This window comes from Oncorhynchus nerka, linkage group LG18, assembly GCF_034236695.1.
Source record: "Oncorhynchus nerka isolate Pitt River linkage group LG18, Oner_Uvic_2.0, whole genome shotgun sequence".
NCBI classification, from domain to species: Eukaryota; Metazoa; Chordata; class Actinopteri; order Salmoniformes; family Salmonidae; genus Oncorhynchus; species Oncorhynchus nerka.
This window is the reverse complement of record NC_088413.1, coordinates 41493799-41518589: the sequence shown is the minus strand read 5'-3', so window position 1 is coordinate 41518589 and position 24791 is coordinate 41493799. Positions and strand designations below refer to the sequence as shown.

The 24791-nt window shown below is 44.7% G+C and overlaps 1 protein-coding gene across 3 annotated transcripts; it reads right to left on the bottom strand.

Moving 5' to 3' along the window:
- shprh (SNF2 histone linker PHD RING helicase) lies at positions 1-24791 on the bottom strand. Of its 3 annotated transcripts, none has more exons than XM_029687566.2 (30): positions 24624-24788; positions 23388-24113; positions 22990-23119; positions 21623-21844; positions 21393-21471; positions 20969-21119; positions 17502-17610; positions 17154-17410; positions 16241-16942; positions 15723-15974; positions 15427-15505; positions 15090-15253; positions 14646-14902; positions 13917-14038; positions 13579-13667; positions 13276-13368; positions 12949-13056; positions 12565-12707; positions 8489-8662; positions 8340-8402; positions 8012-8237; positions 6109-6252; positions 5759-5860; positions 5150-5221; positions 4711-4905; positions 3183-3275; positions 2942-3028; positions 2501-2679; positions 2324-2404; positions 1-891 (listed from the first exon to the last, which is right to left on the bottom strand). In XM_029687566.2, the coding sequence occupies exons 2-30, from the start codon at positions 24102-24104 to the stop codon at positions 798-800; spliced, it is 5184 nt and encodes a 1727-aa protein (XP_029543426.1). In that variant the 5' UTR covers positions 24105-24113; positions 24624-24788; the 3' UTR covers positions 1-797. The 3 variants fall into 3 exon arrangements, with proteins under 3 accessions (XP_029543426.1, XP_029543427.1, XP_029543428.1); XM_029687567.2 differs by having other exon boundaries at positions 16241-16939; XM_029687568.2 differs by lacking the exons at positions 1-891; positions 2324-2404; positions 2501-2679; ... (1 more) ...; positions 3183-3275; positions 4711-4905 and having other exon boundaries at positions 5181-5342; positions 24624-24791.

Genomic DNA, 24791 nt, shown 5'->3' with positions numbered 1-24791 from the left:
AACTGTCCTATGTCAGCCTTTTATTCTTTAAAAAGGGATGGAATACCTCAACCAATCACCAAAGTGATTACATCATCTGGAATGTTTTTCCCTCATCAGAATATCAACATTTGGAGAAGGAGCATGTTTGATGTCTATTAACATAATATATGACCTACTGTTAGATGCATTGTGGGTCGTAGGGAATACTGAGGTAAAACAACACAATATTTCAGTGAAACCTAATCAAATGGAATCATAAAAGCAGCTACTCATCCGAATTATGTGGAATCTGAGTGTGTTGCAGGGAGACATATATACACCCATTAAAAACCTCACAGTTTACCAATCTGTGGCAACAAGTGAACTAAACATACTGTACCAGACAGAGAGATCTAACAAGACCATTAAACTGCCACTTCACATAGTTTAAAAAGACACAAAGTGATATTTGGTACTTTACTTACAGGCTTCCCTTTTCTACGTTTTCTTCTGTATCCATATAACTTATGTGATGCCATTGGAACAGCTACGTAAAAAGTGGAATATGCTCAACAACAATTCCATTGTGTCTTACGTGTAATATCACTGTTCCGTCTACTATTAACACTGTGTGCTGGATGCAGTGTGCGCTTATCTTTGAGCCTGCTTAGCTTTGAGCCTGCTTAGCTTTGAGCCTGCTTAGCTTTGAGCCTGCTTATCTGTACGACGGCCTCGTCTGTGGCTCTAGCCCCTGATGGGGTTAGGATTAGTATTGTAGTGGCTTGGTGGACAGGTTTCAGCTTCACACCAGGGCCAGGTGCGGTCGTGGCATGGTTTTACTCCAGGCTGTCCTCGGTGAAGAGATCAGCCAGATCAGCCACCGTCAGGACTGCAGCCTCCGAGTGCTTCATGGCAGTCGCACTGTGGCTGCTGTGGTGGTAATGACAACATTTACAATGTTCAGAACTAACGGCGTCGCATTGCACTGTGACTGTGGTGTCTGAACAACGTTTCAAATCAAAACTAGCTACACGACTGTTCAAAAGTTTGGGGTCACTTAGAAATGTCCTTGTTTTTGAAATTAAAGCACATTTTTTGTCCATTAAAATGACATAAAATTGATCAGAAATACAGTGTAGACACTGTTAATGTTGTAAATGACTATTGTAGCTGGAAACGGCAGATTGTTCATGGAATATCTACATAGGCGTACAGAGGCCCATTATCATCAACCATCACTCGTGTTCCAACGGCACGTTGTGTTAGCTAATCCAAGTTTATAATTTAAAAGGCTAATTGATCATTGGAAAACCCTTTTGCAATTATGCTGAAAACTGTCTCAACGTCAACAGTGAAGAGGCAACTCCGGGATGCTGGCCTTCTAGGCAGAGTTGCAAAGAAAAAGCCATATCAGACTGGCCAATAAAAAGAAAAGATTAAAATGGGCAAAAGAACACAGACACTGGATAGAGTAACTCTGCCTAGAAGGCCAGCATCCCAGAGTCGCCTCTTCACTGCTGACGTTGAGACTGGTGTTTTGCGGGTACTATTTAATGAAGCTGCCAGTTGAGGCCTTGTGAGTCGTCTGTTTCTCAAACTAGACACTCTAATGTACTTGTCCTCTTGCTCAGTTGTGCACCGGGGCCTCCCACTCCTCTTTCTATTCTGGTTAGAACCAGTTTGAGCTGTTCTGTGATGGGAGTAGTACACAGCGTTGTACGAGATCTACAGTTTCTTGGCAATTTCTCGCATGGAATGGCCTTCATTTCTCAGAACAGGAATAGAGTTTCAGAAGACAGAATTTTGTTTCTGGCCATTTTGAGCCTGTAATCGAACCCACAAATGCTGATGCTCCAGATACTCAACTAGTCTAAAGAAGGACAGTTTTATTGCTTCTTTAATCAGTACAACCGTTTTCAGCTGTGCTAACATAATTGCAAAAGGGTTTTCTAATGATCAATTAGCATTTTAAAATGATCAACTTGGATTAGCTAACACAACGTGCCATTGGAACACAGGAGTGATGTTTGCTGATAATGGGCCTCTGTATGCCTATGTAGATATTCCATAAAAAATCTGCCGTTTCCAGCTACAATAGTCATTTACAACATTAATGTCTACACTGTATTTCTGATCAATTTGATCGTATTTTAATGGACAAAAAAATTGCTTTTCTTTCAAAAACAAGTACATTTCTAAGTGTCTCCAAACTTTTGAACGGTAGTCTAATTCTTATAGAAGCTATAGTTACCTAGTTATATTATCATTTAACGATGCAATTTCATCTTTAGATATACATGTTGTCCTATGACTATGAAATAGAACATTGGCCTCATTTTTTAGTATAAGAAAAGGCCCTCGCCTTTTCTCTGCAGTCTTCAACATAGCCTGCATTCTCTCCTCAATAGTGGACTTGATGAGGAATCTATGGACATAGGTGGGTCTAGAGGACACAGAAATAACATGTTATAAACCTTAATAAGACATAATGGCCTATACATACTTATAAAAAGTAATAAAGCAAACCCAGTGTTCTCACTTGGTCTGTCCGATGCGGTGCACCCGGCCAATGGCCTGCAGCTCGTGGGCGGGGTTGAGTATGGGCTCCACCAATAGGACGTGTGTAGCCTCGATGATGTTGAGCCCATTGGAGCCCGTGTGGAGTGGAAGGAGCAGGATGTTGATCTTCTCCTCATATTTAAACGAACACAGATTCTCCTGAAACACCGACGATCAATTCACAGGTTAAAGACACAGAGATGAAGACGTGCCGTAACTTCATAATTGGAGCAAATGTATCTACAGGTTTGAATTTGGAAATGAGAGATGCTGCGACAGCGTGGGGGGATAAAAAGCTTCTCAGTGGCAGCTCTCGCTCTACAAGTAAAACAAATATTCTTCATTTAGGGGGAAAAGCATTGCGATTGTGCCACTGAGAAGTTGTACAGAAACTATGATTGGAGTGACATGCAACACAAACCTGGAATTTGTGAATGCCATTGATTTGAGAGAACTCCATGTTGTTGTCGAACAGAGCCTTGGCAATGATGTCCAACACACACTGCCACTGGGGAAAAGGAACACACACATCATCAACAACATCATCCTACTTTGATGTTTTAAACAGCATGGCCAATAAATGACAGTCACAATAAGTGTGATAATGAGTTTGTTTACTCTGTTATTCTTTACACCTTGTTTGCAAAGCACACATGCGTTACCGTGGAGAAGACAAGACACTTGGCTCCTGGGTCAGTTAGCTGGATCTTCTTCAGAGTCCTGACTACCGCCTCCACCTTGGTAGAGTGGCTTCCCTAAAAGACACAGATACAGGGAAGTTCACTTATTGTCCATATAAACTCAGCAAAAAAGGAACGTCCTCTGACTGTCAACTGCGTTTATTTTCAGCAAACTTAACATGTGTTAACTTAACAAGATTCAACAACTGAGACATAAACTGAATAAGTTCCACAGACACGTGACTAACTGAAAAGGAATAATGTGTCCCTGAACAAAGGGGGGGTCGAAATCAAAGGTAACAGTCAATATCAGGTGTGGCCACCAGCTGCATTAAGTACTGCAGTGCATCTCCTCTTCGTGGACTGCACCAGATTTGCCAGTTCTTGCTGTGAGACGTTACCCCACTCTTCCACCAATGCAGAGAGATCCGGGCTCTTCACTGGCCATGGCAGAACACTGACATTCCTGTCTGGCAGGAAATCACGCACAGAACGAGCAGTATGGCTGGTGGCATTGTCATGCTGGAGGGTCATGTCAGGATGAGCCTGCAGGAAGGGTACCAGATGAGGGAGGAGGATGTCTTCCCTGTAATGCATAGCGTTGAGATTGCCTGCAATGACAACAAGCTCAGTCCGATGATGCTGTGACACACCGCCCCAGACCATGACGGACCCTTCAATCCCGCTCCAGAGTACAGGCATCGGTGTAACGCTCATTCCTTCGACGGTAAACGCGAATCCGACCATCACCCCTGGTGAGACAAAACCGCAACTCGTCGGTGAAGAGCACTTTTTGCCAGTCCTGTCTGGTCCAGCGACAGAGGGTTTGTGCCCATAGGCGACATCTTTGCCGGTGATGTCTGGTGAGGACCTGCCTTACAACAGGAATACAAGCCCTCAGTCCAGCCTCTCTCAGCCTATTGCAGACAGTCTGAACACTGATGGAGGGATTGTGTGTTCCTGGTGTAACTCGAGCAGTGGTTGTTGCCATCCTGTACCTGTCCCGCAGGTGTGATGTTCGGATTTACCGATCCTGTGCAGGTGTTGTTACACGTGGTCTGCAACTGCGAGGATGATCAGCTGTCCGCCCTGTCTCCCTGTAGCGCTGTCTTAGGCGTCTCACAGAACGGACATTGCAATTTATCCTTGCAGCATGCCTAAGGCACATTCACGCAGATGAGCAGGGACCCTGGTCATCTTTCTTTTGGTGTTTTTCAGAGTCAGTAGAAAGGCCTCTTTAATGTCCTAAGTTTTCTTAACTGTGACCTTAATTGCCTACCGTCTGTAAGCTGTTAGTGTCTTAACGACCGTTCCACAGGTGCATGTTCATGAATTGTTTATGGTTCACTGAACAAGCATGGGAAACAGTGTTTAAACCCTTTACAATGAAGATCTGTGAAGTTATTTGGATTTTTACGAATTATCTTTGAAAGACAGGGTCCCGAAAAAGGGACGTTTCTTTTTTTGCTGAGTTTACATGTTCGGCAAAGGTGTGCGTCTGTCTGCATACCTTGACAGGGATATCTGTCCCCTGGTTGTCTGTCTGGGTGGTGAAGACATAGGAGATCTCTGCGTGGGACGTGGTCTGTCTGCAGATGGCACACTTGATGGCTCTCCGCCGCGTGCCCGACCCCACGCTGTACTGCTCGACGATGATGGCGATGCACTCGTTACAGAAACAGTGACCGCAAGTCAGCACCGCCCACTGGAGCAGAGGGATTCAGAGAGAGACACACACACAGCATGAATCATCCATGAAAAGGCTGAGTATGTATTACACATACACCACATACACACCAAGCATCACAGTTCAGAATTATTATTATTAAGAGTGGTAAAGATCACGAGGTAGATAGGGGACACAGACACAGATAGAAAAACACTCGTCTCAAGGGGAATCAGATTGATCAGAGTCGTGTTGTAAATGGGCAGATTATAACATGTCTCACCTCCTGACCCAGAGGACGGGCACAGATAGGACACGGTTCTGGATTTAGTCCTCCTGTCTCCTTGTCCTGGGACTGAAACAAAACAACGACACAAACATTTACCTTTAGCTTTGTTTCCTTACAGAATGTAGGACACTTCTTCGAAGATATGGCCCGTGGCCCGGATCTGGACCGTGAGGGGGTCGAATTTAGCCTGCGGGTGGTTTGAGTAAAATATAAAAAGGCAACAAAACAATTCTGCGGGAAAGCAGAATACTTTAATGATAATAGTCCTACATTTATACAGTTTCTTGACTGTGTCCAGTTCACTAATAAACCACCTAAATTAAAGCTAGACAGTCAGGGAGTATCGGAAATTCTAAAAGCGATAGAGGACTATCTTTTGCAAATTTTGACGGCAAGGAAATATAACACGTTTTAAGAGCTTTAAGATCTCTTGAAGAATGAACGTGGCCCCCGGGGCAAAATGAGTTTGACATCTAAATCAAAGACAAGACAAAACTAAATCGACAAAAACAAAACCATTGCTATTATATTTTAAAGCCTAGGAAGAGAAACTCTGGTATTGACCAGAAACAAAAAATGGTCCGAGGCGAATGGCAGGCTTACCTTCTCTAGATTTGAGAGATAAAGGAATTGGCCCAGCTTCTTCTGGAGCTGAGACTTTGCCACTGCTCTATCGTTTAACAGTTTCACCCTGTTCTGATCCACCTACACCCAGAAAGAAACAGAAAACAGCAATTAGTGAAATAGGCACTGAAATTACAGCAGCGCAGTAAAATGCATTTAATTTGATTTATTTATTCAATTACACTGAATCACAGTCTTTCAATATTTAATTATATCTTATGTCATGCATAATATGAGCAAAAAACAAAACAGGTAATGGATGTAAAATACAAGTTGAACCAACAGTCCCTCAACCTGCAGCCCCCAGTCCCCTGGTGTAGCTATCTCACCTCGTGTGGTTCTATGATGTGCAGTACGGGTACTTTGGGTTTGGGTTCATCAGGCAGCCTCACACGCAGCCTCTCTGTGGCCATTCCCAGCTCATCAATGGCTGACACATTGTTCCTAAGTACCATCCAGTACTCATGCAACACCTGGTGAGAAACACATATATGCAATATGATTTAGATTAAGCATTTATGAAATACAATAGACTCATAATATATATATTTATTTTAGTTGTTATGTGGTAACCTGAATCGCATTTCTGTAAATATTGGACACTAATTGTGGAAGTAAAGGCTTGAATTGTTCTTAATAGCACAAGTACTATCTAGACCTAATCTATAGTGCATTCAGAAACTATTCAGACCCCTTGACTTCTTCCACATTTTGTTACGTTACAGCCTTATTAAAACATTTATGAAATAGTTTCTCCCCCTCATCAATCTACACAAAATACCCCATAATGACAAAGCAAAAACAGGTGTTTAAATCTTTTTGCAATTAAAAAAATGTAATCATGAAATACTACATTTACATAAGTATTCAGACCCTTTAATCAGTATTTTGTTCAAGAACCTTTTACAGCCTCGATTTTTCTTGGGTATGATGTTACACGCCTGTATTTGAGGAGTTTCTCCCATTCTTCTCTGCAGATCCTCTCAAGCTTTGTCAGGTTGGATAGGGAACGTTGCTGCACAGCTATTTTCAGGTCCGGGCTCTGGCTGGGCCCCTCAGGGACATTGAGACTTGTCCCGAAGCCACTCCTGCGTTGTCTTAGCCGTGTGCTTAGGCTTGTTGGACTGTTGGAAGGTGAACCTTAACCTGCTCCAGACCTCAGACTGGGGTGTTCATCAAGGATCTCTGTACTTTTCTATATTTATCTTTCCCTCGATCCTGACTAGTCTCCCAGTCCCTGCCGCTGAAAAACATCCCCACAGCATGATGCTGCCACCACCATGCTTCACCGTAGGGATGGTGTCACGTTTCCTCCAGACGTGACGCTTGGCATTCAGGCCAAAGAGTTCAATCTTGGTTTCATCAGACCAGAGAATCTTGTTCCTCATGGTCTGAGAGTCCTTTAGGTGCCTTTTGGAAAACTCCAAGTAGGCTGTAATGTGCCTTTTACTGAAGAGTGGCTTCCGTCTGGCCACTCTACCATAAAGGCCTGATTGGTGGAGTGCTGCAGAGATGGTTGTCCTTCTGGAAGTTTCTCCCATCACCACAGAGGAACTCTGGAGCTCTGTCAGAGTGACCATTGGGTCTTGGTCACCTCCCTGACCAAGGCCCTTCTCCCCCGATTGCTCAGTTTGGCCGGGTGGCCAGCTCTAGAAAGAGTCTTGGTGGTTCCAAACTTCTTCCATTTAAGAATGATGGAGGCCACTGTGTTCTTGGGGTTCTGGAATGCTGCAGACATTTTTTGCTACCCTTCCCCAGATCGGTGCTTCGACACAATCCTGTCTCGGAGCTCTACGGACAATTACTTCGACCTCATGGCTTGGTTTTTGATGTGACACGCACTGTCAACTGTGGGACCTTATATCGACAGGTGTGTGCCTTTCCAAATCATGTCCAATCAATTGAATTTACCACAGGTGGACTCCAATCAAGTTGTAGAAACATCAAGGATGATCAATGGAAACTTAATGTGGAGTCTCATAGCAAAGGGTCTGTATACTTATGTAAATAATGTATCTCTTTTTTAATTTGTAATATATTTTCAAACATTTCTAAAAACCTGTTTTCGCTTTGTCATTAAGGGGTATTGTGTGTAGATAGATGAGGAACATTTTTATTATTATTTTGTTGTTGTTGAGTAAGGCTGTCACAACAATATTTTGAAAAAGTCAAGGGGTCTGAATACTTTAAGAATGTACTGTACACAGACATACAGTAAGTCAGTCAGGATACCTTGTACTCTTTCTTCCAGTTCTCAAAAAGCTCCATGAAGGTATTTCCTTCTTCCACCAGGTCGTGGTCCATGCGTCGGGCCTTGGAGAAGGAGAGAATGGCCTTCAGGGCCCGCTCTGTCTCGCTGGCAGCCCACAACCCTCTACTGGTGGTGGGGAGACGGTCGTCCACCAGCCCCTCCTCATCCTCAATCATCTCCTCAAAGATAGCCGTCTGACCCTTTACCCTGACAGGGGGAGATATCAGAGATATTAAGAGAGCAACGAGGTTGGTTCAGATTCGCTAATTTATTGTACATCTATTGTAAATCTGTGTTTCTTTTACTTACGTGTGTGAAAAGAGCTTGGACTCATAATCAGTGAAGAGCTCGTCTGCTTTGCAAAACACACAGCTGGAAAGATACAAGAGTCACAAGAGTCAAATTACCATGTATTATTAAAATGTATTATTATTTGTTTTTTTTGCATTGAGGCCTACTTATTGAGTGGCAGGCGGACAGGTCTGAGGTGACAGAGAACAGTCTCCTCTATGACAGCCTCTGATGGTGTGCCTTCCAGCCTCTTCACCGCGTCCTGCACAGACTTCTGGGACTTCGTCAGATCCTCCATCTGAGTGCTGAGCAGGAACTGCAGGCCACGCCCATCTCGGAACCTACAGGAGTCATAATGGTTGAGTGCACACATTCACCCAAATGGTCGGCGGTTCAATTCCTGCAGGGATCACCTACATATACCAAAGCTGTACTGAAAGTCGCTGTAAGTGTCTGCTACGTGGCATATATTCCAACCGTGTTCATTTCGTCAACAATAACTACAACGAAAACATACTTGTCAACAAGGACTAAAACTGTGACAATAACGATATACCCTAAAAAAAATATATTTATTTTTTTACATTTTTATTTTTTAAATAAATTCTATATAGTATATAACAATTCCACGTGAGACTAATGGACATTTAATTTGACATGAAGCTCCTTTTCATCTGTTGAGATTATTTCATGCAATCCTCTCATGGCAGAATTGACATCTTTGAGTTGCGCGGTCTGATTGAGGCTTTATAGCAGGGATAGGCAACTAGATGGGGGGGATTAGTAATAATCATTTGTATACTGGAAATTGACCACAACCAAGCCCCCAAAAAGATTGCTCTTTTCAAATAACATAATTTCATACCTTGATTACATTGAGACACGATCCCGTCTCTTTTTTTATTTGTGCGAATGCTAAATTCTTTTGATCAATTCCTGGTGACTTTAGTTTTTATTTTATTTTATTGGGCCCCCCGCCTAAAAAAAATAATCACTGTTGCCGACCCCTGCCTTTTAGTCTATATGGTTAATTATGTCTGACATTGGTTACAATATTAAAAAGAGAAAATGGTGTTCTCAGCTTTGGGTGCTGGGATCAAAAGGCATATTACCGGACGAAAGGAAAAACGTGCAGTCACTGAAATCTTATTTCTTATATCTTATTTCTTAGCAGCACAGGTCAAAACAAAATGGCCGCGTTTTGGCCCGGCACCTTCGTCAGCGTTTGGAGAACGATAGACATCCACCCATATGTATATAGTAGATGAAGTCACACTGTAGTACAGCTTCCTTCTTTTTCACATTCATTATTTACACTCTATTATTTACATACATTTTCTATTGTTTTTCACAAGAGCGTCATAATCCAAATAATAAACAAACCCCACCCCAAAAAATGCGCCCTTTGCTCACAGGCAGCAACCTAACAGGATTTCTTCATTAAGGCTTCCAGGGCTCTCTGTTTGTAAGGCATGGGTATAATATGCCTCTCTGTAACAGCAACTTCTCTCTATTAGTTATTCTCTTATTAAGTATCTGTACAACTTCTAAGCCCCGGAACCTCAGTTGGCACACATCATGTCTGGCTACAGGGGCCTTCTCGTCACCAGTCCTACGACAACGACACGGTTTAAGAGCCCTTTCATCCCCCCTGCTCTGAATGCTTCTGTAGATACTTGTCGTCGTCTAGTTGACCAGCATGCATCCTCTCTTTTTGTTCCTGATGAGGTTCAGAATTGTTTATTAGAGCCTGTCACTTGGTGAGCGGCAAGCTTTACGCTCCCTATCCAAAGACGACAGTGTGGTTATCAAACCCGCAAATAAAGGGGCGCAACTGTTAAAAAAAAAAAAGGAATCATGTCGAGGAGAAACACTGAATCAATTAAGCAACAGAGACTGGAGTTCCCCCTTGAGTTGTGATCCTACCGCCAAGTTCTTGGGCGAATACCAAAGTTATTTTGGACAAAGCCATCCCACAGAATGTGAGTCTAACTTTGTTACAGTAACACGTTCTCTGACCTCAATTTTATACAACTCAAAATATTCACAATAGTTGCCAAGAACCTGTTCCCAGACGTCACATTGCTGCTGGCACTCAGACACTGAAGCCACGTCTCCATGCTAGGATTATCACATCAAGCCGGCTGTTACCTTCATATTTAAAGGATACAACGGTCTTCCTTAACTGAACTCTGTACAAGGCATTGCTGACTCAGACATTGTATGCACAATGTCTGAGTCAATAATGCCTTGGTATCGCTGACTCAGAAAATGGGACGTGGTAGCTTCGAGGTTAGAGGAGCGGACCAGCATCCAGAGAGTTGCCTGTTCGAATCCCACTACTGAAGAAATCTGTCCGGAGTGAGGTGGCAACCAGAGGGTTGCTGGCATCAATGTCTCAGGTGCCATCTACCGCCGATGTTCCCTTGAGCAAGCAACTTAACCCCCCCAATAGGCTGACCCCCCCCCCCCCCCCCATGGGTTTGATACTATTAGTTATTTCATGTAAAAGAGAGACGAACAGGTGCCCCCTACTGACTTTTTATGTGAACTGGCTCAAAAACGACTACGTTTGAGAATGATTTCCAAATCCAGTCACAGCGCACTGCGATGGGGTACCCATTCATACCGAATTACGCACATTTGTTCATAGGGAAGCTTGAAGAAGATTTTGTTTTTAATGGTAATTCGTTTTTACCCCCTTTTGAAATATTGGTTCAAAACCTGCCCTTTCTAATGATCAACCTACTGTATTTGTGTCTCAGGCTGTTAAATATTCCATTAAAAAGCATTGGTATGGTCCTCCCGAGTGGCGCAGCGGTCTAAGGCTTAGAGGCGTCCCTACAGACCCGGGTTCAATCCCAGGCTGTGTCACAACGGGCCGTGATTTGGAGTCCCACAATTGGCCCAGCGTCGTCCGGGTTTGGCCAGGGGGAGCTTTACTTGGCTCATAGCGCCCTAGCGACTCCGGTCATCAGTTGAACAGTGCTTCCCCCGACACATTGGAGCAGCTGGCTTCCGGGTTAAGCGGGCGGGTTTGGCGGGTCATGTTTCGGAGCACGTATGACTCGACCTTTGCCTCGCGAGCCCGTTGGGGAGTTGCAGCGATGAGACAAGATCGAAATTGGGGAGAAAAAGGGGGTTAAATACAGATAAATAAAACATTTAAAATGCAAAAGCATTGGCATGTCCTGTCTACGGACCCCTCTGTGGGCCAGGCTTTTCAGAACATCCCTCGATTTGCTTTCAAGCGTGCTAGAAACCTGAGGGAGAGACTGGTAAGAGCAGATGAATATGTACCCTCTCAGAATGTTTGATCTATCCTCCCCTCGGGCAATTTTCCACGTCATAATTGTGTGAACCGTTAATGCGATGATCAAGGGTCATTTCTTCCTTCATCCTCATACGGGAAAGAAATTGTAAGTCGCTCTGGATAAGAGCATCTGCTAAATGACTTAAATGTAAATGTAAAATGTAAGCCAGGGGTAGAATTGAAATAGTCTAGTTACTGAAGTGGCTATTATTATGTTGGAAAATCGAACAGAAAATCTAAAGTTCATATTACAGAGCATAAGAGCAACATCAGAATTGGTGACGAGAAGTCCCCTGTAGCCAGACACTAATGCGGCCGGACAAGATGTGTGCCAAGTTGCGAACTGAGGCTCCAGGGTTTAGAAATTGTACAGCCACTTAAGAGAGGCGGTGATTGAGAAACTATTGCTGTTACAGAGAGGCATATTATCTCCGTGCCTTACAAACGGAGAGCCTTAATGAATAACTCTTGTTAGGTTGCTGCCTGTGATTAACAGATTTTCTTTGTTTATTATTACTTTTATTATGAAGCTCTTGTGAAGAAAAAGTAGAAAATGTATGTAAATAATGACTGTAAATGATGAATGTTGCCAGCTAAGGTATACAAGGGGACAGTCATCCTAGCTGGACAATGCTATCTGAACGTGCAAATTATAGAAGTTAGAGGTAGCCTAAATAGTCATTATTTAATATAATAAAATGCACAGACTATTATGTGACTAAAATGGCTGTGACTAAAACTAAACTAAAATTGTCCGGAGTTTTAGTCGACTGATAATAACTACAACTAAGCGAAGGATGAAATGGCTAAAAATGTGACTAAGAATAAAAAGGTATTTTAAGACTAAAATCTAAAATACTGTAGATGCCAAAACTAACACAGGAAATATCAATGTATTGTTATAAATATAGTCAATTCAAATCCAAATACTTGTCAGCCATGGAGAACTTGTTGGCCTGCTGTTTGTAGCTGCAGGTCAGTTCGTTCTGGATGCGGGAAACCAGGTCGTCATCGACGTTGTGCTGTATGGCCCGCTGTACCACGTCTAGCCACCAGGGGGATCGTAGATTGACCTGGCATAGAGAACAGCGATGAGAGGAGACAGTAATGTTTAGGTTAAGGGGCTCTTCATCTTGGAACCCAGAACCAAATCTTGCGTACACTAGCTTGCTATTCGACTTGATTCTGGAGACCCGACACAGCTGGAAATGGAAACCACTACAAATCTACTGGTTAAAATCCCCACCTCCACCTCAAGCGCTGCTTAAATTTGTCAAAACAAGCAGTGGCACTGTGCACAAAAGGGTCTCTTACTTTGCGTTTGAGCTCCTTGATGTTCTGCAGTACAGGCTGTAGATTCTGGTAGGCCTCAGACACCTCGGCGTTGTGTTTGGTCATGTAGTGCTGCCTCAGCTGCTCTGCCTATGTAATAACACACATAACAGAGGGACAGATATACATTTTCTACGAGCATTCGCGCACAATTGTATAACTGGAAAGACATGATAGTACACAGGTAGGCCGAATCCTAGGAAAGTGAAAGACATTTCGATTTCTTTGGCCGCGTCATAGAAACACAACGCGGAGACCGGGGTCAGGGAGGAACCAAACACACGACACCATCATCAGCGGGTGTTTCACCTCCTCTTTCAGCCGGTCGTCTCTCAGAGTGGGCGGTATCCCAGGGTGCTTTGCGTTGAGCAGCTCCATTAGGTTGTGTGTGGCATGAAGCCTCTGTTTATAAAAACACAGAAACAAAAAGACAAAAACGGAAACATTCAGGACTTCAGAAGAGTTTCCTTCTGCTGCTAACCAGCATCAAGCAGATGGCACGTGCAAACGAGAGAGTTAATATGAGCAGAAAGGTTGCAAATCTGATGTTGAATAGGTTTTGACAGTCCAGAGCGGGCCTGTAGACGCCGGCTGCGTGGCTGTAGTGCATACCTGCAGGGAATCAGTCTTCAGTCGTCCTTTGTGTTCCTCCGAAGACCTCAGGACATCTCTGTACATTTCCACTGCCTCACCAAACTCATCTACAGGTGGCGATACCGACAACAACAACAACAGCAGCCCTCGTTAAAGCCACACCGCTCTGTGTTATACAGCACTTTCATGCGTCATGCTATACTACCGCACACAGCACGAGCATAAAGGATGCTCATTATTATAGGGACAAGCACAGATCAATGATGTCACAGTCTCCCAGGTCAGTTTCCCATGGGAAAGAGATGAGGAGACAGAACCACTGGAGAGAGGTAGCGAGGAGGAGTTTTGTTGTCTACCTCTGATGATGTGGATGCCTGCCAGGCCGTTGAGGGCGCACACCAATTGTCTGTGAACCTCTTCACACTCCACTCGACATTTCTTCTGCAGGGACTTGAGCAGCTCCTCCATGGTCATGGTGCTGTTTTAGGGGCATAAGGATCCGTTAGTCACTAACGTCATTGCAATCTACACAAAACCAAACCGCAGCACCAGAGACTGAAACGCACTTTAGGCATCCTTTATTGACCAACAAAACCAAACAGCGCCACGGAAACACATTGTAGGAATGACCTCACCAACTGGCAAACAGAACCAAACAAAACCCAGACAAACTGTAGGGCTTTATCTATCAACCAACAAACAAACAAACGTGAGGCCATAGATACTATTTATCTCTATGTGTGACGCCATCCAATTACCAGCTGGTAATTTGGGCTCTGTGTGAACCAACTGATACATAAGAAAGAACAATTCATTCGCCAAAGACAGCATGACCAGACAATAGCCTTTCTGTTGGCCACCCAACCCCACTTTACACAGTGAATGGGGCCTTGTAACACAGTAAAGGTTAAAAAAGAAAAGAAAACTGCACAATTAGGTCCAAACATTTACACAATTATACAATTTCAAGTGCAAATCTTCTTTTTTTCCCTACTAGAACAGTAACAGTGTCAGGCTCATCTGTCAAGCTCATCATACCAACATCTTCTCGATGAGATATATATTTTATATCTTTAAACCTTTACCTCTTCTGGAAGGGCAGGAACTCTCCCCTGACAGCCTGCGGGTGGCAGCAGGCTTGACGGAGTCTGAGCAGGGGGTACAGGATGGTGTTGACCGTGCGTCTGTCCAGGCTGCCCAGCTTCAGGCTCCAGTCCTGGATCTTCCTCAGCTTAACCAGAGCGTCCTGGGAACACACCTCATGCTGCCGGTGGTAGAAGTGACCCTCCACTGGAGAGAACTGCAGCCAGTGGACCTCTTCTGTCTGAGGGGGAATCTGAATCTGGAAAACAGTGAAAAGTGATACTTGTGAATCTAAAAAGGCTAAACTTACTTTACACCATTAAACCAGGTAAGCTATTAGAAACACATTCTATTTCACAATAACGACCTGATAAGGCACTAGACTAGGTACTTGTTATGTTACGAAGACCTTTGTATCATTCAAAATGTGTTATTATCCAACTTACCTGATCAATGACATCTTTCTTGGCCGATCGCCACAGCAGCTGACCAATCAGGTTGTAGAGTGGCTCTGTGTTTCCACGGCGATAGGGTCGGTAGAGCAGCTGGTCCCACCAGTACTTGACCCAGTAGGGGTCGACCCCCAAGAACAGAACCAGGCCATACAGATCTGTTAGGAACAAAGCAGTCTGTCAGGTTAGGGTTAAGAACAGGACAAGGCAAGACGGATCTGGACAGAACAGAGACAGATCAGTCATGTGAAGACCGGGGAAGCATGATATGGTAACTATTGAAAACTACTGTAGGTATCAATGAATTATAAATTTGAATTTAGAAGTTAACCTTCCAGGCCTCTCTGTACAGGAGTTCCACTGACACACCAGCGGTTGACTGACGAGAGACGCAGAGCCATTTCTGCCGCCTGATGAAGAAAAACAACAATGAACAATCTGTAACAATGGAAACAATAGCATAGATGCTCAAAAGCCCAAGGGTAATTAACTAAAATGGTAGGAATACCATCTTTCTTGTTGCTATAACATTTACGGCATCTGAAGAGCACTCCAGTTTCCGACCAGTCTCTCCAACATTGAGGCTACCACCGCCCATAATTATTATTCTCCTTCCAGTCATCTCACCTTGGCAGTGGTGCATTCCACCATCTGGGCCTCGTCCAGACAGATGCGCCACCACTCTACGGCCACTAGGGGGCTGGGAATAGCCATGTACCGCTTCTGGTTGCGAAAGCGCCGGCCGTCCTTACTGTTGCTGTGGGGGATGTCTACGTAGTTGAGCTCCGAGCGCAGCACGTCATAGGTGGTGATGACCACATCCTGCTCAGCCAGCATGTGAGGCTGGATGAAGCCATGCTTCTTCACCCCCTGGTACACCTGGGATGGTGGGAGGGATGGAGGGAGGATGGAAGGATGAATGGAAGGATGGACCAACGCAGGATGGGTGGACCAACTCGGGTCAATGTCAGCTACTACAAACAGCAGTGTTGGCAGCACTTTCCATCAAGTTATATAACTGTTTAATTACAGATTTATAAGCGAATATAAGCTAACAATTAAGACTCAACTATTTGTAAAAGTTCAACTGTAATATAACTGTTTAGTGCAGACTTATAAAAGTCCAAACTTATAAAAGTCCTTACCAGTACTCGTAGTGATGAGGAGCTGATGTGTTTGTTGATCTCCTCAACCCACTGATGACAGATGGACGAAGGGGAGATGATGAGGGTAGCTCCTGTCGGGACAGGTGTCATGGCGACCAGGCAGTGAGGACAGTAGAATGGTGTGGTGTCTAGGCTTTCCTCCTTGTAGTTCACACACTCTGCATGCTGCCACAGCTGGCAGTTGAGACACTGCACCCGGGCCTTGTAGTCGATGAGACCCAGTTCGCCACAGATACACTCAAAGCGGTAGTCTGGGGTGTTGAAGGGGGTGAACGACACCCGGGTGGCCGGCGGCATTTCCGGAGTGACAGGTGGACCTGGTTGCTGCTTACTCTCTCCAGGGACATCTTCCACTTTATCCACTCGCTCCGTCGCCTGTCCCTGGGAGTTGTGGAGTGTCTCTTTGTCGTCCTCCTCAGGGCGGTCTGCCTCCGCAACAGGTGACAGATCCTGTGAGGCGCTTAGCGTGTCGCTGCGTCGTTCTTCCTCAAGGCGTCCCTCCTGCTGTTCATGTCTACTGTCCTCTGCAGAAGCAGGACCGTCAGGGGACAGGCAGCTCTGGCTAACATCCTCTGAGGGAGAGAGGTCTGGGGTATCAGGGTCTTTATAAGAGGTCTTCCCCTTCTTTCCTGCGCGCCTTAGGGAAGTTCTCCTGGGCCCACTGTCTCCGGAGGGACTCTGCTGCAAAACCAAACCAAACACCATCAAAGACCATCAATGGGTTTAACAGCAGTAATCTGAACGCAGTGCATGCCATTAGAAGAACAGAAAAACAGATTTGAGGCTTACACAGCGAGGGTATTTCACAATTATAATCAAACTCTCTACATCTTATGGAAGACAGTGTAACTGAGAAGACAATATGCATTTCTGCAAGGACTCCAATACGTACAGACTTGGCCGTGGTGGTCTTCTTCTTGGTTTCCTTGTATTTCTTCCCCAGTTTAAAGGATCCGGCCAGACCGCGACCTTTGACTCTCTCTACTAGTTCCTCGTTCAGCAGCTTGACCAGGGCCCTCTTGATGTGGTTGCGGTTCTTCAAGAGGTCGTACCGGTACGTGGTGCGAATGTACGCAAAGATGGCATTGACCGACGCTCCTTTACCAACCCTCATCTCTTTTATTGCCGTGAGCAGCATCACACGCACAGCTGCACAGAGATAACACACAACAGGTTGTAAAAAAACAAACATCAAAAACGCTCATTTGAAAGGATGTAGCTAACATCAACAGTGACTTACTTGGGTAGGATATTTTCACTTTAGGTTGAGCCTCTGACTTGCAGTGAATTATATGCATCTCCTCTTCTTCTGGTCGTGGAGGCGGTACAAAATAATTCACTGACTTTCCCTGAAAATCACAAGAGAGACAACCCTATGCGTTCATCAATCAATGGGAGTATCTTTGAAAAACAATGTTCCCATCTCTGATGTGCCAATAAAGTCAAGACAGGAGAGAAAGTCAAAGTGGCATTTGATGCCCCCTTATCTGTCACATGCGCCGAATACAACAGGTGTAGTAGACCTAACAGTGAAATGCTTACTTACAAGCCATTCACCAACAATGCAGTTTTAAGAAAATACCCCCCCCCACCCCCAAAAGTAAGAGATCAGAAAAACAAATATTAAAGAGCAGCAGTAAATAACAGTAGCGGGGCTATATACAGGGGGGTACCGGTACAGAATCAATGTGCGGGAGCACCGGTGTAGAGGTAATATGTACATGTAGATAGAGTAATAAAAGTGACTATGCATAGATAATAACAGAGTAGCAGCAGCGTAGAAGGGGGGGGGGGCAATGCAAATAGTCTGGGTAGCCATTTGATTAGCTGTTCCGGAGTCTTTTGGCTTGGGGGTAGAAGATGTTTAGAAGCCTCTTGGACCAAGACTTGGCGCTCCGGTGCCACTTGCCGTGCTGTAGCAGAGAGTGTAGTCTATGACTAGGGTGGCTGGAGTCTTTGACAATTTTTAGGGCCTTCCTCTGACACCGCCTGGTATACAGGTCCTGGTTGGCAAGAAGCTTGGCCCCGGTGATGTACTGGGCCGTTTGCACTACCCTCTGTAGTGACTTGCGGTAGGAGGCCGAGCAGTTGCCATACCAGCCAGTGATGCAACCGGTGGTGCAGCTGTAAAACCTTTTGAGGATCGGAGGACCCATGCCAAATCTTTTCAGTCTCCTGAGGGGGAATAGGTTTTGTCGTGTTCTCTTCACAACGGTCTTAGTGTAGTTGGACCATGTTAGTTTGTTGGTGATGTGGACGCCAAGGAACTTGAAGCTGCTCCACTACAGCCTGCTCCACTCCACTACAGCCCCGTCAATGAGAATTGTAGTCCACAATCATCTCCTTTGTCTTGATCACGTTGAGGGAGAGCTTGTTGTCCTTGCACCACACAGCCAGGTCTTATCGTTGTCGGTGATCAGGCCTACTATTGTTGTGTCATCAGCAAACTTTAATGATGGTATTGGAGTCGTGCCTGGCCGTGCAGTCATGAGTGAACAGGGAGAACAGGAAGGGACTGAGCACGCACCCCTGAGGGCCCCCGTGTTGAGGATCAGCGTGGCGGATGTGTTGTTACCTACCCTACCACCTGGGGGGGGGGGGGGCGTCAGGAAGTCCAGGATCCAGTTGTAGAGGGAGATGTTTAGTCCCAGGGTCCTTAGCTTAGTGTTGAGCTTTGAGGGCACTATGGTGTTGAACGCTGAGCTGTAGTCAATGAATAGCATTCTCACATAGGTGTTCCTTTTGTCCATGTTTGAAAGGGCAGTGTGGAGTGCAATAGAGATCGTATCGTCTGTGGATCTGTTGATGCAGTATGCAAATTGGAGTGGGTCTGGGGTTTCTGGGATAATGGTGTTGATGTGAGCCATGACCAGCCTTTCAAAGCATTTTATGGCTACAGACGTGAGAGCCATGGGTCTGTAATCATTTTGGCAGGTTACGTTAGTGTTCTTGGGCACAAGGACTATGGTGGTCTGCTTGAAACATGTTGGTATTACAGACTCAGACAGGGAGAGGTTGAAAATGTCAGTGAAGACACTTGCCAGTTGGTCAGCGCATGCTGAGTACAGTTCCTGGTAATTCGTCTGGCCCTGCGGCCTTGTGAATGTTGACCTGTTTAAAGGTCTTACTCACATCGGCTGCGGAGAGCGTGATCACACAGTCGTCCGGAACAGCTGATGCTCTCATGCATGCTTCAGTGTTACTTGCCTCGAATCGAGCATAGAAGTTATTTAGCTTGTCTGGTAGGCTCGTGTCACTGGGCAGTTCTCGGCTGTGCTTTCCTTTATAGTCTGTAATAGTTGCAAGCCCTGCCACATCCAACGAGCGTCGGAGCCGGTGTAGTACGATTCGATCTTAGTCCTCTATTGACGCTTTGCCTGTTTGATGGTTCGTCGGAGGGCATAGCGGGATTTCCTATAAGCTTCTGGGTTAGAGTCCCGCTCCTTGAAAGCAGCAGCTTTAACCTTTAGCCCAGTGCGAATGTTGCCTGTAATCCATGGCTTCTGGATGGGGTATGAACATACAGTCACTGTGGGGACGACTTCCTCGATGTACTTATTGATAAAGCCAGTGACTGATGTGGTGTACTCCTCAATGGCATCGGACAAATCCCGGAACATATTCCAGTCTGTGCTAGCAAAACAGTCCTGTAGTTTAGCAAGCATCTGCTTCATCTGACCACTTTTTATAGACCGAGTCACTGGTGCTTCCTGCTTAAATTTTTGCTTGTAAGCAGGAATCAGGAGGATAGCATTATGGTCAGATTTGCCAAATGGCGGGTGAGGGAGTTTTGTACGCATCTGTGTGTGGAGTAAAGGTGGTCTAGAATTTTTTTCCCCTCTGGTTGCACATTTAACATGCTGATAGATATTAGGTCAAACTGATTTAAGTTTCCCTATATTAAAGTCCTCGGCCACTAGGAGCGCCGCCTCTGGATGAGCGTTTTCCTGTTTGCTCATGGCGGTATACAGCTCATTGAGTGTGGTCTTAGTACCAGCATCGGTCTGTGGTGGTATGTAGACAGCTACGAAAAATACAGATGAAAACTCTCTAGGTAAATAGTGTGGTCTACAGCTTATCATGAGATACTCTACCCCAGGCAAGCACAAATCCATAAGACTTCCTTAGATATTGTGCACCAGCTGTTGTTTACATACGTGTCTTACCAGAGGCTGCTGTTCGATCCTGCCGATAGAGTGTATAACCCGCCAGCTGTATGTTATTCATGTCGTCGTTCTGCCACGACTCAGTGAAACATAAGATATTACAGCTTTTAATGTCCCGTTGGCAGGATATATGTGCTTTCAGTTCATCCCATTTATTTTCCAGCGATTGAGCGTTAGCTAGCAGGATGGAAGGCAAAGGCAGATTAGTCACTTGTCGCCTGATCCTCACAAGGCACCCTGGTCTTTTTCCGCAAAATCTCAGTTTCCTTCTCCAGCGAATGATGGGGATCGGGGCCTGGTCGGGTGTCTGTAGTATATCCCTCCCGTCCGACTCATTGAAGAAAAATTCTGTCTAATCTGAGGTGAGTAATCGCAGTTCTGATGTCCAGAAACTCTTTTCGGTCATAAGAAACGGTATCAGTAACATTATGTACAAAACAAGTTACGAACAACACGAAAAAACTAACAAAATAGCATGGTTGGTTAAGAGCCAATAAGACGGCAGCCACCCCCTCCAGCACCATCATAACATGGTTCTCACCAGAGGCAGGGTGAGGGCCTCCTGCTTCAGGCCCTGTCTGCTGTTGTTCAGTATAAGAGCCAGGACCTCCACAGTCTTCCCCAGCCCCATCTCATCAGCTAGGATCCCCCCAGGCCACTCCAGCCCAGCCAGGGGGAACTCACGAATCAGGCTGCAGGGAGAATTAGAGCAATAGCCAAGAAATGGTCCATGTATGTTGGTATGTATTTAAAAACAGTAAAAACACTGTAATAACTACTATCAGGCTGCAACAGGGAGATAGGGTCATGACATTGACAATATAAACTGTAATAAAATGTGATATCCATGTAATAACAATGTATTAAACACAGCGCAGAGGCTGATTGATTATATTTCGTTATGTTTATAATTTGTGTTATCTGCCAGTGTTTGATAATGAAGATATTTGTAGATAAGGTCATACCAGCCTGTATATGGATTGTAGAATAGCTTCTTCCCACACAATGTGACAAGCTCCCTCCATAGGAAATTTAGAGATTGTTCTGGGAAGGGGAAATTACATATTGTTACTATTGTCCAGTATAATCAAAATAGAAAATACTTTCCCATTTGGAATTAGTTCCATAATGTACAACCTGGCAGGCAAAATAGATTCATGTCAACCTGTTTTGCCTGCAGGGAGAACGTATATACCTTGAGAAGCGCTACTGCTCCTGTACTTTTCTCTCCTCAGCATCCAGTTAACAGCCTGACTCTGGTATGGCCTGAGGACTGGGATAAGAGCCTTGTGCTGTACATCTATGCTCACGTCCTGGTTCTCTCTCTGGTGGAGGTGTCTGACGTAATCATACAGCTCCTCCACGTTCTGCCTCTCCAAGTCAGTGTCACACTCCTCCTCCTCGGTCGACACCACTTCTACCATGGGACCAGGGAAATGGTACACAGAGTGTCATGGGTCAATTGAGGAGGAGAAGTAAGGAGGTTTGTTCCTACGAAATGAGTACGTTTTGCGTCCATTTGATTAAGTAGAAATTGTGCAACAATATTGAATTTTAAAAGCCTGTTATATGAAATGAAGTGCCCTTTAATATAGACCACATGGAGAATTCAATAAAGCAGATTTTTATTGTGATTAAAGATGAGCTAAAGTGCCATTTTTGTTATTTAAAAAAAAAAAAAAGATTCATTTAGCAGACGCTCTTATCCAGAGCGACTTAAGGGAGCAATTAGGGTTAAGTGCCTTGCTCAAGGGCACAGATAGATTTTTCACAGAGTTGGCTCGGGGATTCAACTTTTCGGTTACTGGCCCAACGCTCTTAACCGCTAGGCTACCTGCCGCCAAAATCCAGCATTTTTACATGCCTCTCCGTGCACCCTCTATGACTCCCCTCCGTGGCACTCTCTATATTTTAACCCACTTAACCTCAAAACCCATCCAAGTTTTCACCATTGTTGTAAAGCCCTAGTTATTTTGTTGCCTTGACAATTTCTGAAGATGATTTATTTCATGTGATTAGTAATTCATTTACATCTGTCCCTCATTTAAAGGTCAACCCTGTGACGTGAACTGAACTCTCATTGTAATATGGTGAAACTATTCCCTATTAAATATTTTAATAGTCAAATCATAGTTGAGCTGGTTCTACTCTTTTTTCTGGTGTTTTGTGGTGGAAAAAAACCTTGTTAACCATGATAGACAGGCTAGAAATGTTTTGTTTTTTGCATTCAATTGCCACTCCCTGTCGCACACAACAAGCTTCCATTCCCCCTTTCACAAGTGGTTTTATGGTGGATTTAAAATGAAATGATCAACCCCATTACGGTCAACCTTGTTACTTTATTTGGCACTTAATAGACATTTACTATAGTAAAAAAAATTGAGATGGGAAAACATGTTTTTTGTTTTTAAGTTGAACATGTGCTATTTATGACAGAACGTTAAAATGAGGTGAAATAAAAAAAAATAACGGTCCAAGTTTACACTTCACAAAATGCACTGAATTGGTGGAACGACTTAGGAGGAGAGGGAGGAGGAAGAAGAAGAGATACAAGTTACTTACCAGGGATGATAAAGTCATAGTAAAACTCCATTAACTTCTGTATCAGTTGATTTGCCTTTCTGATCCGTCCGTTTCCCTCGCTGAGGAATTCAGGCTTTCCCAATCCCGATTCCAGTACATATATCCCCACCTGCCGCGGGAAGGCCGACAAACACAGGAGAAAAAAAACACCACTGCACTTCTTAAGAAATATAAACAGCAAAAATAATAGGCAATTTAATCATTCATTCCATATTCATAAACATAATGGCCGAACACAATTGATGGGTGACTACATCAGCCACCATGCTGAATAAACTACACATTTCATTGAAGCTCTTGTGAAGAACTGAAGAAAAAAAGTAATATTGACACTACTCTCCAAGTGATCACAGAGTACATAAAGTGAAAGTGCACACCTTAATTTCATCCTCCCCTGGCTGATGACACAGCTGCACAGCTCTTCTCTTCTGCAGCCAGTCCAGCTCCTCCAATACTATCCCTCCAGCCAGGAAACACTCCACTGGGCAGGTCCTATCCAGAGGCCTCATCTCCAGTCCTCCTGTACTTGTACTACTCTCTTCGCTGCTGCTGGTCAAACTGAGGCACAACTGATCTCCTGTCCTACGAAGGGTGAACGCCCTCTGGTCACAGCCTGGGGGATTAACCCACAGAGGGGGAGGACGGAGGCTGAACTCCCCGATCAGAGACTTCCAGATGTGAGCCAGGTCAGAAAGAGGAAGCACAGTGAGGGAGAGGAAAGTGGAGGAGGAGGTGTCTGTGGAGGAGGAAGCAGGAAGCTGGGGGTCCTCTCCTAGTCCTAGGTCTGACAACAGAGCTCCTGAGCTGGAGCAGCTTGCCTCACAGTCCTCCTGGACGCTCAAGAGAAGAGAACCGGTTGGGATCTGGTGGGTGGTTGAAAGAAGGGAACTGGTTGAAATCTTGTCGCCAGTGAAGAGAAGGGAAGCAGTTGGGATGTGGTGGCTGGTGGACAGAAATGAGCTGGTTGGAATCTGGTCTTCCTCTTCTTGGAGTAGAGTCTCAATCCTGCGGTCCTCGTGCATGTTCCAGTTCAGCTTCTTCTTGGCCTCCTCATCTACCCTCACCGGTGGGGCACGCTTCCTTCTGTTGCTCATGGTGGCAGCCTAGGAGAGCATAGGATGTCGGGAAAGTCACTCACTGCTGTAATGTTTATGATGAGTAAAGCATGCCCAGATTAAAAAGTGGAGGGAACTGAGTTATGAAGAACCATGCAATGAAAGTTATTTGAGGTTAGTTAATCAAAGCAAAAACCCACGTTATGGACACGCATGGATAAAAAAACAAACACCTGTCAGGTCTACTTATACCATTGAAGTCTATTCCAGATTACCATAAAACGTCGTGGTTGGGCAATTCCGTTATCCTGACGTTCTAAATCCTTGGTGTAAACTTGCTAATTGTCTTCACATTACGACAGCTGCTCACTGATTGATTATCGAACTACAAAGTGTCAACAATGGCTCTGCAATGTAGAAATCCCATACTGCAACATTTTGTTACAATGTAACGAGTAGGCAACACCACAGTGCCGCTTCTAGGTGCACTGTGATTGTTGTCTGGCTTTGATAGCAAATCTGTCTAGTGTCTGGCTCTAACAAACATTGAACATTTACTTTTTATCTCTCACAAAGCGTCGTCTCTGTTCCTGGTCCCTGCAGACGAAGTAATAGACTGGTCTGGTTGATCGAAATCAGTCAAGAATGGACTTTACTGTCTTCTTGAACAGCCAGCTCCTCCGCCGCTGCGATGCGCCATGTTTTCATAGTACAGGACGGAAGTGA

Bases quoted from the DNA above. Each gene is read 5' to 3' on its own strand.
- shprh (XM_029687566.2), bottom strand. From the start codon at position 24,104: ATGAGCAACAGAAGGAAGCGTGCCCCACCGGTGAGGGTAGATGAGGAG. The intron at 23,120-23,387 runs GTGTGCACTTTC...TTCCCGCGGCAG, and splicing joins CAGGGGAGGATGAAATTAAG to GTGGGGATATATGTACTGGA. The intron at 2,405-2,500 runs GTGAGAACACTG...TGTGTCCTCTAG, and splicing joins CACCGCATCGGACAGACCAA to ACCCACCTATGTCCATAGAT.